Source organism: Trichoplusia ni, chromosome 5 (genome assembly GCF_003590095.1).
Source record: "Trichoplusia ni isolate ovarian cell line Hi5 chromosome 5, tn1, whole genome shotgun sequence".
Classification (NCBI taxonomy): domain Eukaryota; kingdom Metazoa; phylum Arthropoda; class Insecta; order Lepidoptera; family Noctuidae; genus Trichoplusia; species Trichoplusia ni.
Window position 1 is genome coordinate 12,422,170 of NC_039482.1, and position 14,551 is coordinate 12,436,720.

A 14,551-nucleotide genomic window follows, 5' to 3' on the forward strand; every position below is an offset into this window, starting at 1 on the left:
TGATATGGGTTGTGTACCGGACCGGGTATTACTAGTACATAAACTTGAAGCAGGGCCCTCTTCGAGCATTTCCTAACCACTGCACCAGAGCTAAAAGTAATGCTGTTAATATAGTAAGTTTCTTCTTTTTTTGAGTTGAGGAGTTTCATGTTCGAGCTGTATATGCTAAACTACGGTTAAGAAAAATGCTCCCTCAACCTTACATTTATCCTATCTGAGACCTGGGTCGATGTGATTTAGCTGTTCAGGATAGATATCAAAGTATACATGTGCATTGTAAGAGACAAAGACAGCGGTATATTGTTGCTTTTTCTCGAAGTTCCAAGTAACATCAGTCAATCTTTAGGTAAATTAAAACAAAGCTATATTTTAAAACACTTTATTAGGTACCATGACTGTAAAATATCAAGCTTTAATTCAACTTTACATCTTTGATTGAACAATAAGGCGCATGTCACACATCCTGTGCGTCATATAAAAAGTATAGCTTTATGTAAGGCGATGGTTACACATAATACTTAGGTAAGTATCAAAAAGTAATTCACACGAGTATATAAAAACATTTCGTATACCATCATCGATTAACCCATATTACTAACAAGCATCATTTTGATTAAAATAAAAGCATGACAGAAAATCCATAAAAACAATTTTAACAACCACTTTTGTATAATCGACTTTTTTCAAAGTGTAAATCATGAAGAGCATCAGAAAAGTATCTAAAACCCGTAACAAGAACGCCACTGACACATTCACCCTATTTTATGCTAACCATAGACTTGTCGTTTCGTTAAAGTGTCGTTCTTGAAAGAACGATGTAAATCTCGCCTAACCGTTCTGAAATGTTGAAGATGGCAAAAACATGCAATATTTTATACGAATACGAACTTTCCATATTCAAGTCATCGACACTACATAAAGCTATTTCACAGCTATAATTACGAATGTCTAACAATTTATTCAATTACACAATATTTATAACTTCAATTACAAGCTTGAGGTAGACTGTCGAGACGGCAAAATATTGACAAAGGATCACATGCGCCTAAAACTGTGTACACAATGATGAATGAAACTGCCTTACATAATTTCATTGAAGCTATTATTAAATATATTCGTATACAACGTATTTTTAAACAGATCTTGTATTTAGACAGCAGCCATGCTTCTGCAGAAATAAGCGCTAGTGCCGAGTTCTAGAGTTGCAATTTGATAGAAACAGAACTCGACTCTGACCCAAAATTGGCCCATGGTCTAAACTTGTAACAGTATTACAAGTCAGGAATAAAAATTCGCTGTGTAAGTTGACAAATCATTCACCAATGTATGCACACCCTACATAATATCTAACAATACCTAATTATATTTACGTATAAATACATTAATAATACAAAGCGTGCCATGATTTTCATTTATTAAAGTCGAAATAGTTTTATTACAATTTATTTACCTCCTTTTCAGATAGCTATAAAACCTTTTTGCACATAAATTGTAACAATAACTTATTAACAAGATTTAACATGATATTCTTTGCATCGAGACATCGTAGAACAATAATTTAACTGCTTAATAATATGGTAACGAAGCTAGGCACTTAGTGAGAATCAGCTTTTATATCTATATAGCTATTGCTACTTAACCATCTAATATAAATAGTTTGAATACAATTCATACTAGATATGGGAATTTTTGATACAGTTTGTATATTAAAACAAGATATAATACAAGACTATATTCTGCAACTCAGCTGTTAAAACACCAATTAAATATTCTACATTAAATTTTTTAAATCATTTCTTTATTTAAAAATTGACCTTTCAGTAGTTTTCTCATTTGATATTCATTTGTTTAAAAACAAACCCTGCACAGTTCTTTATTTAAAATCTACACCATAATTAAATCATGATTGATTTCAGTTGTTGCCATATACAAAAAGTAAAAAAATCGCACCAGATTCCATTCTGTTTTTGTAGAGTTGTAAGAAAAATGTAAAATATCATAAAATAAGCACGCACTATGCGTTATACACGACACAACCTTAAAACATTAGAAAATATAATATTATTATATAGTTTGTATGAAAGACCCTTTCCGATTTTTCTTGATTGAAAAAAATATCTTCAGATTTTTCCAGTAAATAATCACAAGTACTTAATCATTTTCGCAACACTAAAAACCCTTTTGTGATCGGACAGGTTTTTCAATACAAAATGTATAGGTATATATAACACATATAACTTCTTAACAAAAACCACGCACCGACCGAAGAAATAAGTACGAAAAATAGCGCCAAATTAAATGCTTCAAATGATGATTCTTAAAATTCTTAATCTTTTATTTGTGTTAACATATTCAATTTATTAAAATATTTTTTTGTAATATTTATTATACACATTTCCTTTCGCCTTTCATAAGGTAATTGTTGATTTTGAGATTTAAAAATTTAAAACTATTTTGAGAATAGGACCAATATTTATCGACTATGCAATGAGTAAAAGGTGTATTGTAAAATCTTCGTAGAGGCAATGCATACAAGCAAATTGAATAATTTTATACATATGATCCTAAGTAAAATTTTATTCATTCATTTATATCACACAACAGTCAAAAGGACGGCTACTCAGAAACACTACTAATTGATTTTGAATATCACATGGTATTTAACTATTTAGTAATGCTATTATTTGGTTCTTTCAGAGGCGAATATATAATTGATATAACGTACAAAATATCACACGTAAAAAAAGTATTTTCGAAGCAGAAAACAAATGATACAGCCAGTAAATAAACGAAAAAGCTTGTAATTTTCCTCTAATCTAAATATGCGTAGATATTTTTAACGATATAAATATACCAAATATTGAAAATTGGAATGTTTTCCATCAAATATCATGTGCATACTACTAATTCCCACAACCGATTTGCAAAATATTAAAACATATTTCCTGTTTAATAACCTAACTGCTAATCGTATTTTTAATACGTCAAACCACGCAATGTTTCAATTACAATAAACTATCAGGGTTACCACAAAATTATGTTCAAGAAGATAGTTTGAAACTCTTTTTATTTCAACCATTTATATTTATAACACCCAAACACGTTACCCATTGTTTTTTCATTAATCTCGTTGATTTATTCAAAATACGAAAAAAGTTCATTGAATTATTTAGCGGCTGACTAATAAACCATTTATCGCCGATATTTCAGTGTATTTAGCATCACACTTTAAAGATAAAAACTCTAAAAATAACGCTTCCGTGCCAACTATACTACGATTAAACATTGGTGCTGTCGATTTCTATAAAACCTTAGACTTACATGGAAAACATTTTTTAGTATTTTTATCACATTTGATGACAAATCTACATTATTGAGAATAGACCCCCAGCTCTATGGTTCAATGTCCATAGCACGCTTATGACGAACAGACAGCGATATTTCTTCCAAACTTACGATAAAACGCTATAAAATATTTGTCTCAAATCCATTTCAGAAAATAAAGCATTAACCTAATAGTGATACACTAGAACGACTAAATTATATTTTTGGTATGTTATTACCAAAACCAAACCATAGACTTAAGAAGTATCAACTGTCCATTATTGAAGGTACCGCATACTCAAACGACACTTACTTTCAGACGTTCAATGATAGAGTAAAACAATAAAAAGAAACTATATTTAGTCCGACAGATACGTAATAAAAATGAATGCGACATGACTGTATTTATTGCTTTGTGAAAGCATAAGTAGTAAGATAAAAGAAAGTTCATTACAAACTAATTAATTAATTAAAGATTCCTCATGATTTTATTGTGACATCATGCGGCATTAGATATCGAGAAAGTTTTTAAGTACCGAGAAAAAATCGACAGATATAAAAATATGTACTTTTGCATCAGTCGCCATAATCCGTCTAATAGTGACAACGATAGCATTCGACTTGCGACTTCCAATAAGTACCGTTTGAGTACTTGATATGTTGCCTCCCTTTCCCTCTTACTCTATACCTCATACGTCAGTGAACCTCGAACAGCAGGTCGACCTGATGCTAGATGCTGCGGTGGAACCGTGCAGAGTCACCGTGTCGGGATGGTGAAGCATACCTAACTCCTTCTCCGCTCTTTGTTCCAATTCACCCCATCTGAAGACGAGTAAATTATTTACCTTATTAAATTATTATTAATTTTGTTATACCCGACAGGGCCCACAATGCTACAAAACTAATGTATGTGCCTTATGTGCCAACCACCTAAGTTCACATTGTGGAATGCAATAAATGTGTTGTGGGGAATGCAAAAAAAACCAATATAATAATAATAAACTAACTATAGATGTTCATTATCCTATTCAGATTCAAAGGAGTATTTTCCAGGGTGTACTCTTAACCCACTATGATTTTGGATAATAATAAACTGAAATTAAAGTCAATAGTGACTTCGAAGCAATATCTACAAAATCTATCAACCATATGAAATACAAAAAGTCGCATGAGAGTACCCAAAGGTATTTTCCAGGGACACACTTTGCCCGCTACAACTGAATTGTAATCATACTAAATTAATGCAAAATGACAATCAAGGAAAAATAAATTTCGGGTAACAAAACTTGTAAGCACTACCTAATAATGTAAACTTTTCCTATTACCACATCGAGGGGCACAATTGATTGATATCAACACAAAATTCGTTCAGAAAATTTCACTGTCGTAACTGGAAACTTCCAAACTATATGAAACACGCAAACTAGGGTAAACCTGTTTACTCGTGCGTAGTTCAGCAACTGCTCATAGATAAGGATCGTAAACTATGACAGCATTGATTATATCTCTTTAGTCGTTAAAGGAATGTTACAGATTCTTACGTGTTAGGAATTATTTTCAGGGTTAATTAATTCAGCGAAAATAGTACTTTTAGTTTTGAACCACAGCCACGGCTTTATTGAAAAAAAATGACGCAGCGATTTACTCACGGGTATTTTATCGGAAAGGCTTGACTATATTCCGGACCCAACCGGAGTCATGAGCTGAGGCGGAAGGGTCGTGAGATGAACATAATAATATTATATAGTTATCACATACCTCTGTACAGCCATAGAGAATGCCTCAACGACGTTATTGTCGTTCTTAGCGGATGTCTCAATGTACGTCGCTATTTTGTTGTCCTCACACCATTGCTTCAGCTGATCGTATGTTACTTCTCTGTCTTTCGAAGATACGTCCGACTGGAAATTAATAGGTTCAGGGTAATATATTTAATAATAATCAATTATATGTCTTTTAAGCTACAGACACCAGGGTAGGTTTTTAACGAAGTCGAATAAAGTAGCCTCAGTATTAATCCAACGTGTCAGCTAATTCCATATCAAATATCAGTGAGATGTAATAATTGCCAATATTTTCATGTAGGTCTTAATTAGATCTCATGTTCTATTCATTAAAGCTTTTTTCCATCAAAGCCCAAATAATATCAACACCCTCAACAAATAATATATTTTTAATTAGGCCCATAATAATAAAAAAAATACCGCTACTCCTTCAACCAGGTTGTACTCGTAAATACTTAATAATTATGACGCATACCTATGTTAATTAGGGAAATTACAAATCGTGACACGTCACCATTACGTTTCGTAACGCAACGTGGTTTCCCCTTTCTACTGTTAAAGGAGGTTTCATACAACAGTGAATTACATAATACTTATAACTCGTAGGATATAAATTGGTCTACAATTGTAACAAATGTTTTTTTAATCGCTCAGCAAATAATATTCTGTCTTACGTGACTTCATCGTAAATAATCATTCCACATGACCTCTATTTGTGTTGAATTGCATTTTTTACGTCAAGGCCGATTGTAGGTACTTATTATTCAGTCACTTCTAGTTTTAATATTCAAAAAGGTAGAAAAAGGATAAAAATAAGGAGGAAAGAATTTCGTTGCACAAATGTTCATATCAAATGCGAAAAAACATCTGGGCCCCAATTCTGCTATTTACAATGGCCAATGAATGAATAGAAATTGGCTTAAAATGACATTTTTCGTATTATCTTAAACATTTTTCCTTTCTTAAGCAATAATTGAAAATTCAGCACGAGACGGTACACTCAAGGTCAATAGAATTAACTTCCAATTATTGTGTTGGCAAAATTCTTAAGAGAATAAGAATGATTTCAAATTTAATCCAATTGCTATTCATTCATCGGCCGGCATCGGCCTTAGCAGAATCGGGGCCCTGGACTCATGAAAAGCGTTCGTGGATCACAAAAATAATTGTCGGCCGCGGGGATCGAACCCCCAACTCGTCGCGCACTGACTGTGGGTTTGTCGTGCAGGGACTAGCAATTAGATCACTCAATGTGCACATTTATATTTTAATGAGTAGTATTTCTTCATTAATAACTTGCGGTTTTCCTTGCATTCATCAATAAAACAACGAACAAAACAATGCAATTCAATTTAAATAAGTTTACAGGCTGAGTTTATAAATGAATCTAACAACTGGTTATTTATTGCAAAAATAAGGAGCTAAGAATTGATAAGGAAATGAATACTATCGACTACAGTTGGTAATATAAATTATTATTTTTAAATGCTATTAATGACTAATAAATTCACTGGTGCAGTTTTTGTTAAACAAAAGTCCGGAAAAATACATCACAAAAGGAAAACTCAACGCAAAATTCTGATATTATTAGATTTATTTATTTTTATGTAACCCCTTTTTGAAACATTGACTGTTAGTAGTATATGGAGTGGTAGTTAGGTTTTACCTATACCTATATAATATTTTGATTTTCCACCCGAAACCAAACGGTAGCAATTATCCTTATGTCGTTATATATGCATTCATAACAATTTGCCACGACACATTTAGATTAAATAATTCAAAGACACATATAGTAGACCTACCAGTCTACTTTGTCAATCTCGAGTGTGACGTAACTGTCGAAATTGTAAAGCATTTTTATCCTCAAATTATACGATAGCATATTTTTGCTCAGAAATAGAAAAGAACGGCAATAAAGCCGAATGGACGCAGTCCATTGGTCAAAGATTAGGAACAAACTGTTACGTATGTTGTTATACCTGTTTTATGCCTGGCAGCTACACGAAACACTGGCAAGTATTTCGAAATAAACACATAATATTTTATGTATGATATTGATTTTTTATGTAAAATCAAAATATCTTAAGAGCTTCCAACACGATCTTGTTGAGTAAGACGTTACACGTTCGTTGGGATCATTTGAAGACTTAAAACTTCTTCAAAACATTTGCGGAATTTTGCCAAAAGAGCTTCAAATAAAAAACTAAATGTTTGATCTTCTTTAGAAAAAATTCTATACCGGGGGAAAGTAGCGAGAGACTTCAATTCTATATTGCAGTATGTACCTCGCACTGTCCTTGCATTTCCAACAGAGCCAACTCCACTAAGATTACCATCCTAGAATCCTAGTGGCAACTAATCGATACACAACTATACCAAAACAAAATGACAATATACATACCTCATGGCCCTGGACAAGGGTAAAAAGTCCAAGAGTATCGTAGCAATATCGTATACAGTGCCCGTGACATTACGTTCGGATCTCAAACCGCAGTGGTGGTTAGTTATTTTATATCTGACCTATATTCTTATAACTCATTGCCCGTTTGGTTAGACGTGACGTAATACGAAATGGGATTCCCAGATTTAATATTTGTGCTGTATTTTTCGCTTTGCTAGTAGTGTACTTTCACCCCTACAATTCTAAACAGCTTAACCGATTTTTTATTTACTTTAATATAAACAAAATAAAATGAACTGTTTGCATGAACAAATTAAATTGAAATTGCTGAGAAGGGGAACGAAGGTACCACAACAAGACAGACAGTCACGTCAAACTTATAACACTGCTCTTTTTGAGTCGAGGATTAAAAATAGGGAGCCTACCAACATCTTTTAACCTAAAACCGCATGCTGTCTCTCTTTCACAGCTGTAATGAGGTACTATTACTTTACGAGTTTGAGGTTTGCCCCTCATTCAATCACAGTATTTCTCGTCGCGATCTTGAGTTCGAAGGTGTCTATAAGGGAAGGGGGAAGTACTTCAGTAATTTTTAACCGACTTCCCGAAGATACCGCTCGTAAGGATTTACCAGAAAATACAAGGTTCTAGTCCAAAAAGTTTTGGAACTACATGGTTCTCTTACCTTGTTCCCAACAACCATAAACGGGTATCTGTCGATTCCATTCTTGACTCCAGCGTAATGAAGGAACTCGTTCAGCCACATTTTGATATTGTTGAAGGAGCTGCGGTCATCTATAGCGTATGCCAGGATACAAATGTCTGAACCTCTGTAGAACGGAGTCCGGAGTGATTTGAACCGTTCCTGGCCCGCTGTGTCCCATATCTGAAAAGAAAAGTTGTATTTACTTCGAGAACATGCTTTCCATATTTTTGGTACTAGGATGGTAATGTTTTCGATCGTTTGAATAGCTATACTCCGTAGCGAACAAGAGGCAGCGGTACGATGTAAGCCGGTAGAGGTAACTCTCCCAATAAAACAGGATTTTTCACGTCCCATCTTCCTTTTTCATATTTCTGCTAATAATATTAGAAACATCTATTACCAGGTTGTTCACTTTTCTACTCGCAATCTATCTATTTCTGAGCTAGACTTTATAGTGATATAGACTTAACCTGATTTAGACACCCCTTTAAAGCTAACGTATCTATTCCATAGGTCAGGAAATGGGTGGCGCACCCAGTCTGGCTATTTCCACGGCCACAACTTAAAGCTATATCTACCTATATGTATTCAGTCTATTCGCGCGTATGTTCGGGATCGCCGGACTAATTTCCAGCACAACAATATTTAAAATCCTCCATCGTCAGCAACAACAGTGCAAAAAACAACACTATAAAATGTACAAGGCACAAGACTTCTTTGTACAATAACTTACTTTTGGTACTAGAAAAAAAAGAAGCTTCAAAAGAATTCGAGTTTGGATTAAAACATCTTTGAGAAATGAGAAATCTGCCTTTTTTTTATAATAACTATCGTGAGACTGATTCATTATTAAATGATAATGAATCAGTATCATCCTCATGAGCAGACGCGCGATCCCGCCGCGTCTGCTCATGATTAAGGACTCCGGTTGGGTCCGATACTAGTCGGGCAACCCCGATAAATACCGTTACATCATTTAATAATCTGCCTTTCGTTGCGGACCTCACGAAAGTCATTCAATGGTAAAGGTTACGTTAATTGTGCATATCGTATCATTGGTGAATATACATATAGAGTTGGATTCAGGTTTTACCAAAGATTAAATGATGATATTCAGATAATAATTAAAGGCATTAATTATGATAACCGTCTTAACGTTATCTCAATGATGTACAGATAAATATGTTATTTAAAATCTACAAAGAGATTGGTCTTAGGATCTTAAGAATTTTATTTTTATTTAATGTTAATTTTCAAAGGTCAAATAAGACTTCACAATGCAGCAATGGAAAGGATTTGAGTATTTGTGTATGCCTGGGATTATAACGTTATAATGAATGCCCAGAAAGAATGAAGTTGAAAATTAATCGATTTTATGTTGCAGTTATATCCTCTTCATAATTTCGAAATAAACTATCATTTTTTTGTCACATGGGGCCGAGTCCTCGCTACAAGACATTCAGTTATAATTAATAGATTTAAAAATCTTAAAACCCACGTTTTTACATGTCACTCCTTTTAAATTGTAACAAAATCGGTCCAGCCGTTTTTATAGTTGTAAATTTTATAAATATCGAGTTTGAAGCTTCTCTGAAAATTTCAGCCTACTAGCTTACCGAGAAGTGCCTCAAAATTGAGTTGCAAAAATCCAAACAGAATGACAAACAAACAAGAAGAGTGCATATAAACGTGGGAAACATACAATAATATGCGTTAAATAGTCTTGCCACATGCAAGATACTCATTAATTCAGTAAATACAACCTTGGCTTTGAAGGTTACAATACTAAAAGATAAGCTAATATTGATATTAAAAGACCCGGAAAATTAAAAGTAGTCTTACAAACAATAGGTGAATAACAAGAAGATCTGATAATATGACATTACTTAAACAAAGGGACAGGATATTTATTATTGAAAAGTGTTTCGACTTAGATTAGTTACTTTTGGAGAAGTTAACCATATTATAGTTTACATTTTATGTTCACTTATCTATGCAAATAATGTTACATTGCACAGTATATTTTTACTTGGGATATTTAATTTTTAGACATCTCCATAGTCCATATGAGATAAAAAATCAGCGGTCATTGCTTTATGCGAGTGATTTATGCTACTAAGCAGTATTTTTTAAAGGGCAAATTACATTGGACAGCACCTAGTTTCCCCACCTTTCACTGCTTAAAGCAAGAGAAGACACAGGGCAACAAAGTCCCTAGCACACTTCCTTCCAAACTTCCTTTACAGTTATTATAGTCACTCACATTATATAATGTAGGTAAGTTTATTTTGTGCACAAAAGGAATAAATTTCTCTAGAATATCATGCAAAATGAATATAATTTATTGTAATATCCAACAGTTTATTTATGTATTTGTGCGATATCACTCTGTACATTAGAAATTAGAATACAAAAGTATTTTTCATAACCAAAATAAAGACTTCAGATTGGTCTGGCTAATTTGGTTTACAATCGAAATGACCTCTGAAAAGTATTGAAAATGTGTTGATATATAAAAGCCCCACCTGTCATATAAATAAGGTAGTTTTTAATAAGCTACTTTAAATAATAGAAATATTCATTGTTCATTCATTGTTGTGACAAGGAAAGCAGTCTGAAATCACCAATCCCCAGTGATCAATGCTCCAACATTCCTTACATTGGAGTTATCCTACATGAGCCAGTGGGTAATTTTTTGGTTTCATTTTAAATATATCTAAGTTTCAATGTTACATAATAAGCCAAGTATGCCTTTAATAGTTTAAAGTTATGTTCAAAGGTCCTCACGAGGTAAGATTTTGATTTAAATCTGGCCTCATTAAACTATTGAGCTCTACCCACACTGGGCACAAACACTGTTAGTACAAAGGACTTGGTACATTTACTGTATATTGTTAATAACACAAGAAAGATTGTATAGCTTAAAACTTAGCATGTTATTTTCGACAGACAAAAAAAGTTTAAAAAACATTAGATAGCATCTATGGAACCAAAATGGTTTAAAAATTTACTATGAAATTAAATTTACAAGAGGCATTTGGAAGCCAATAGATACTCTTACTGGCTGGTATTATGTGTAATACCTAACTTATAAAAAAAAACACAAAGAAATAAATCTTTCATTGGTTCAAGGTGAACTAGAACAACAGTTTCAAACTTCCTTATGCATAGTCCCCATAGCATTAACAACGCAATAACATTAACGACGACCTCCGTGGTCGAGTGGCGTAGGCACCAGTTTCAAGGTGCCGCTAGCTCTGAGGTCCCGGGTTCGATCCCCGGTCGGGTCAATGTAAAAATTCACATTTCTACATTGTCTCGGGTATGGGTGTTTGTGGTACCTTCGTTGTATCTGAATTCCATAACACAAGTGCTTTAGCAACTTACTTTGGGTTCAGAACAATGTATGTGATGTTGTCTGCATTTATTTATTTATTATTTATTAAATGAAAACTATAGTAAAAAAAAAACCTTCAAGGATTTAACATTACTTTCATTAGTATTTAACCTTCAGTATGTCATTGCTCATACAATTTGCTAATTATTTAGTTTTCTTCGCACAAGGTAACTGGCACGAGAATCAATACTTTTTAATTATCTTTAATTTAAAGGCATTTTGTAACAAATTACCGTTCAATCTAAGTTGAAAAAATATCTTTTTTTTTAATGGTCATGGCACACAACCATAGTGCCACCTTTTATATCATAATTGTATTAGTGGAACCATAGAAGTATGAATATTTATTTACCTGTAATGTGTATTGCTTTCCATTGACTTCAATAGTCTTGTTTCTGAACTCAACGCCGATAGTGTGAAAGCTGTGGTCATCGAAGTGGTTCGATATGAACCTGCTCATTAAACATGACTTCCCGACTCCACCTTCTCCTAATATTACGATCTTCAACAACGTGCTCTTGTTAGCAGTTCTCCCATAACCACTGTCATTATCTTCCACCATTATGTCGAACCGTACATTATACTCAGTAACGTTTTCTTTATTACCTCAGCCTTGAGTTAAATAGGAGCACAAAATTACACTGTTTAATTAATGACTCATACAGATTTGTAAAAGTCTATTACCAATTACACTATTTAAACACTAATGATGGTACATATAAATAGTAAAGGAAATTATTCGTTATATGTAATCGTAAAATTATTTATATTTGTAAATACTCCTGACTGACGATATGCACAGCTGTTTCAACGAATTTACAAATCAAATGTCAATTGTCAACTAAATCAGTGCTAAGCCAAAGTTACTAAATTAACTTTAGTTGATTGGTGGTTGTCAACTATTTCTGGGTGAAAAATATATAAAGTTGTAGCCGGCTTTTTATGAGTGTAGAACGAAATATTTGCGGAGAATTGGGTTCCATATTAGTGTTTTACGAAGGCAGTAATCATTGTCACTTTAAATCTATCGCTTTATACGTGTAAATCACAAAGCGGTAATGTTAAAATCGACTATTTACTTTGCATAGTACTAATTCCGAAGCGATGTTTTTTTCTTTATTTGTTAATGTAAGTCTGAAGCGAAAAGTTAATAAATGAAATCTTTTAAACAAAGTTTAACCAGAAAAATCAAATGGAATCCAGATGTTAGAAAACGATTTCAAATAGCGCCATCTATTATCGACTTTGGGCATACATCCGTGATTTGAGACTTGATTATAAAAGGTTCACAAAGTTTTGCTGTAAACTAAATTTGAAACAGACAATTTGGGTTCTGTACGTATTCGCTATGTATTAATACACAAAGACTTATTTGTCAATTACGATTACACACTAAAAATATTCATAAATTCAATGTTTGTAGATTATTTATTGTGGGAATTTGCCGTTAATACAGTATTTCAGGCCCCAGCGACATCTAGTATGACGATTTATAAAAACATGTATAAAATAAATCGTTCATAAAACAGCCATTGTGTTTGGTGACCGCCAGGTGTCGATAATATTTACCTTTTGTTTTGACGACCTCGAGTCGCAACTAGTCGCGAGATGTCACGCTCACTCGGCGGCGCCGTACAACTTTATTCCGCTTTGTTTTGCGGAGGTGAGAGGACATGTGTAGCTGTCGCTCGAGTTTGTGCGTTGTGTTCAATGTTTTCTTGTTTTAAAGTATTTATTGAGTGAATATACATTACAATTTTGTACGAAAAGTGTTTTTATATTCGAACGAAGACTGTGCATGTGTTCGATTAATTAAAAGATTGCTACATTTACGCAATCGTTGGTGAGACTCGATGTCAATAAACTTGTCGGTTGTATTTTATGGGAAAGGTGTGCCGCGTCGCACTGGTACCTGTTCTCGGCGGGTGGGTGCTCGAGGCCGGGATGGTGGCCGGCAGGCTGGCGCTCGGCGCGGCAGTGCCATGGAGTCGTAGATAGAGTCGAGGTGAGTATTGTAGTTGGTGGAGCTGGGCGGCGGCGGGGCGCGCGGGGCGTGCAGCGCGTGCATTCACCTCTGACCCGCGCGCGGGGCGAGCGCCGCTCAAGGTCGGTGCGCCGCCTGAAGGTCGCTCGTCACGTGACGCGGAGGGTGCTCACCCCCGCCCCTCGCGCCCCCCGCGCCACCCTGCCTACCCTGTGTTGTGTTGACAGTCGCGTACACTCAACAATTAAGTGTATTATACAATTTATTTTATTTATACTTGGTTGTCATCGATCCAGCTATTGATATTATTTGAAAGCTTTTATAAGTTTCATTCAAGTTTATTCTATTGAGCAAAAAAATACTTTAATAACTATCTAAGTAGTGTATATTCAAGGTCCTTACCTCGTTTTCTCACTTCCTATTGGATTCATAATATGAATAATACCGTAGAATCATAGATAACGGACAACACAGTGACAAATAGTAGTTTGTCTCTATTTTTAAATCGCATTGTCTCATGTCTCGGTTACGCATGCATTTAAAATAACGGGTCATAGAACGTACTGGTTGGTGCTGAGGCGGGTTTGTGATCAGCTAGGCGTTTTACATAACATTCTAGTTCATTTAAGACCTAGGAATAGGCCTGGCTGAATAGACATGTTCGAAATGCCTTAGTCCTTCGTGCTAATAGAACGAACGTCAAGTTTCTTATAGTGTGATGCAGTCAATGTTTTTATCTCGTTGCATTATTTGATTATCTGTGCCTTAAAAACTTCTCGAATTTCCTGTGACGTATGTTTAAGTAATTAAAGTAAAAAACACATAATGTGCAGCTTTACAAGATAACAATACACCTTTTCAATACCTACATAGATAGCGCAGCGTTTGTTTGATAACTTAATGTGCGATAATTAATCATGTTACGCGTATAAGTGGCAATTAACCAAATAAA

At 34.1% G+C, this 14,551-nt stretch overlaps 2 protein-coding genes across 2 annotated transcripts in view; one reads left to right on the forward strand and one right to left on the reverse strand.

Moving 5' to 3' along the window:
* Positions 1 to 365: 365 nt before the first annotated feature.
* Positions 366 to 12,449, reverse strand: LOC113494534 (ras-related protein Rab-9B). The gene is made up of 4 exons (XM_026872923.1): positions 11,968 to 12,449; positions 8,198 to 8,398; positions 5,083 to 5,225; positions 366 to 4,146 (listed from the first exon to the last, which is right to left on the reverse strand). The coding sequence occupies exons 1-4, from the start codon at positions 12,175 to 12,177 to the stop codon at positions 4,014 to 4,016; spliced, it is 687 nt and encodes a 228-aa protein (XP_026728724.1). The 5' UTR covers positions 12,178 to 12,449; the 3' UTR covers positions 366 to 4,013.
* A 749-nt stretch (positions 12,450 to 13,198) lies between these two features.
* LOC113494535 (nuclear hormone receptor FTZ-F1 beta) overlaps positions 13,199 to 14,551 on the forward strand; it is a 37,325-nt gene continuing 35,972 nt past the window's right edge. The window contains exon 1 of the mRNA XM_026872924.1: positions 13,199 to 13,620. The gene's annotated coding sequence lies outside the window, so the exon portion shown is untranslated. The remainder of the gene's footprint in view (positions 13,621 to 14,551) is intronic.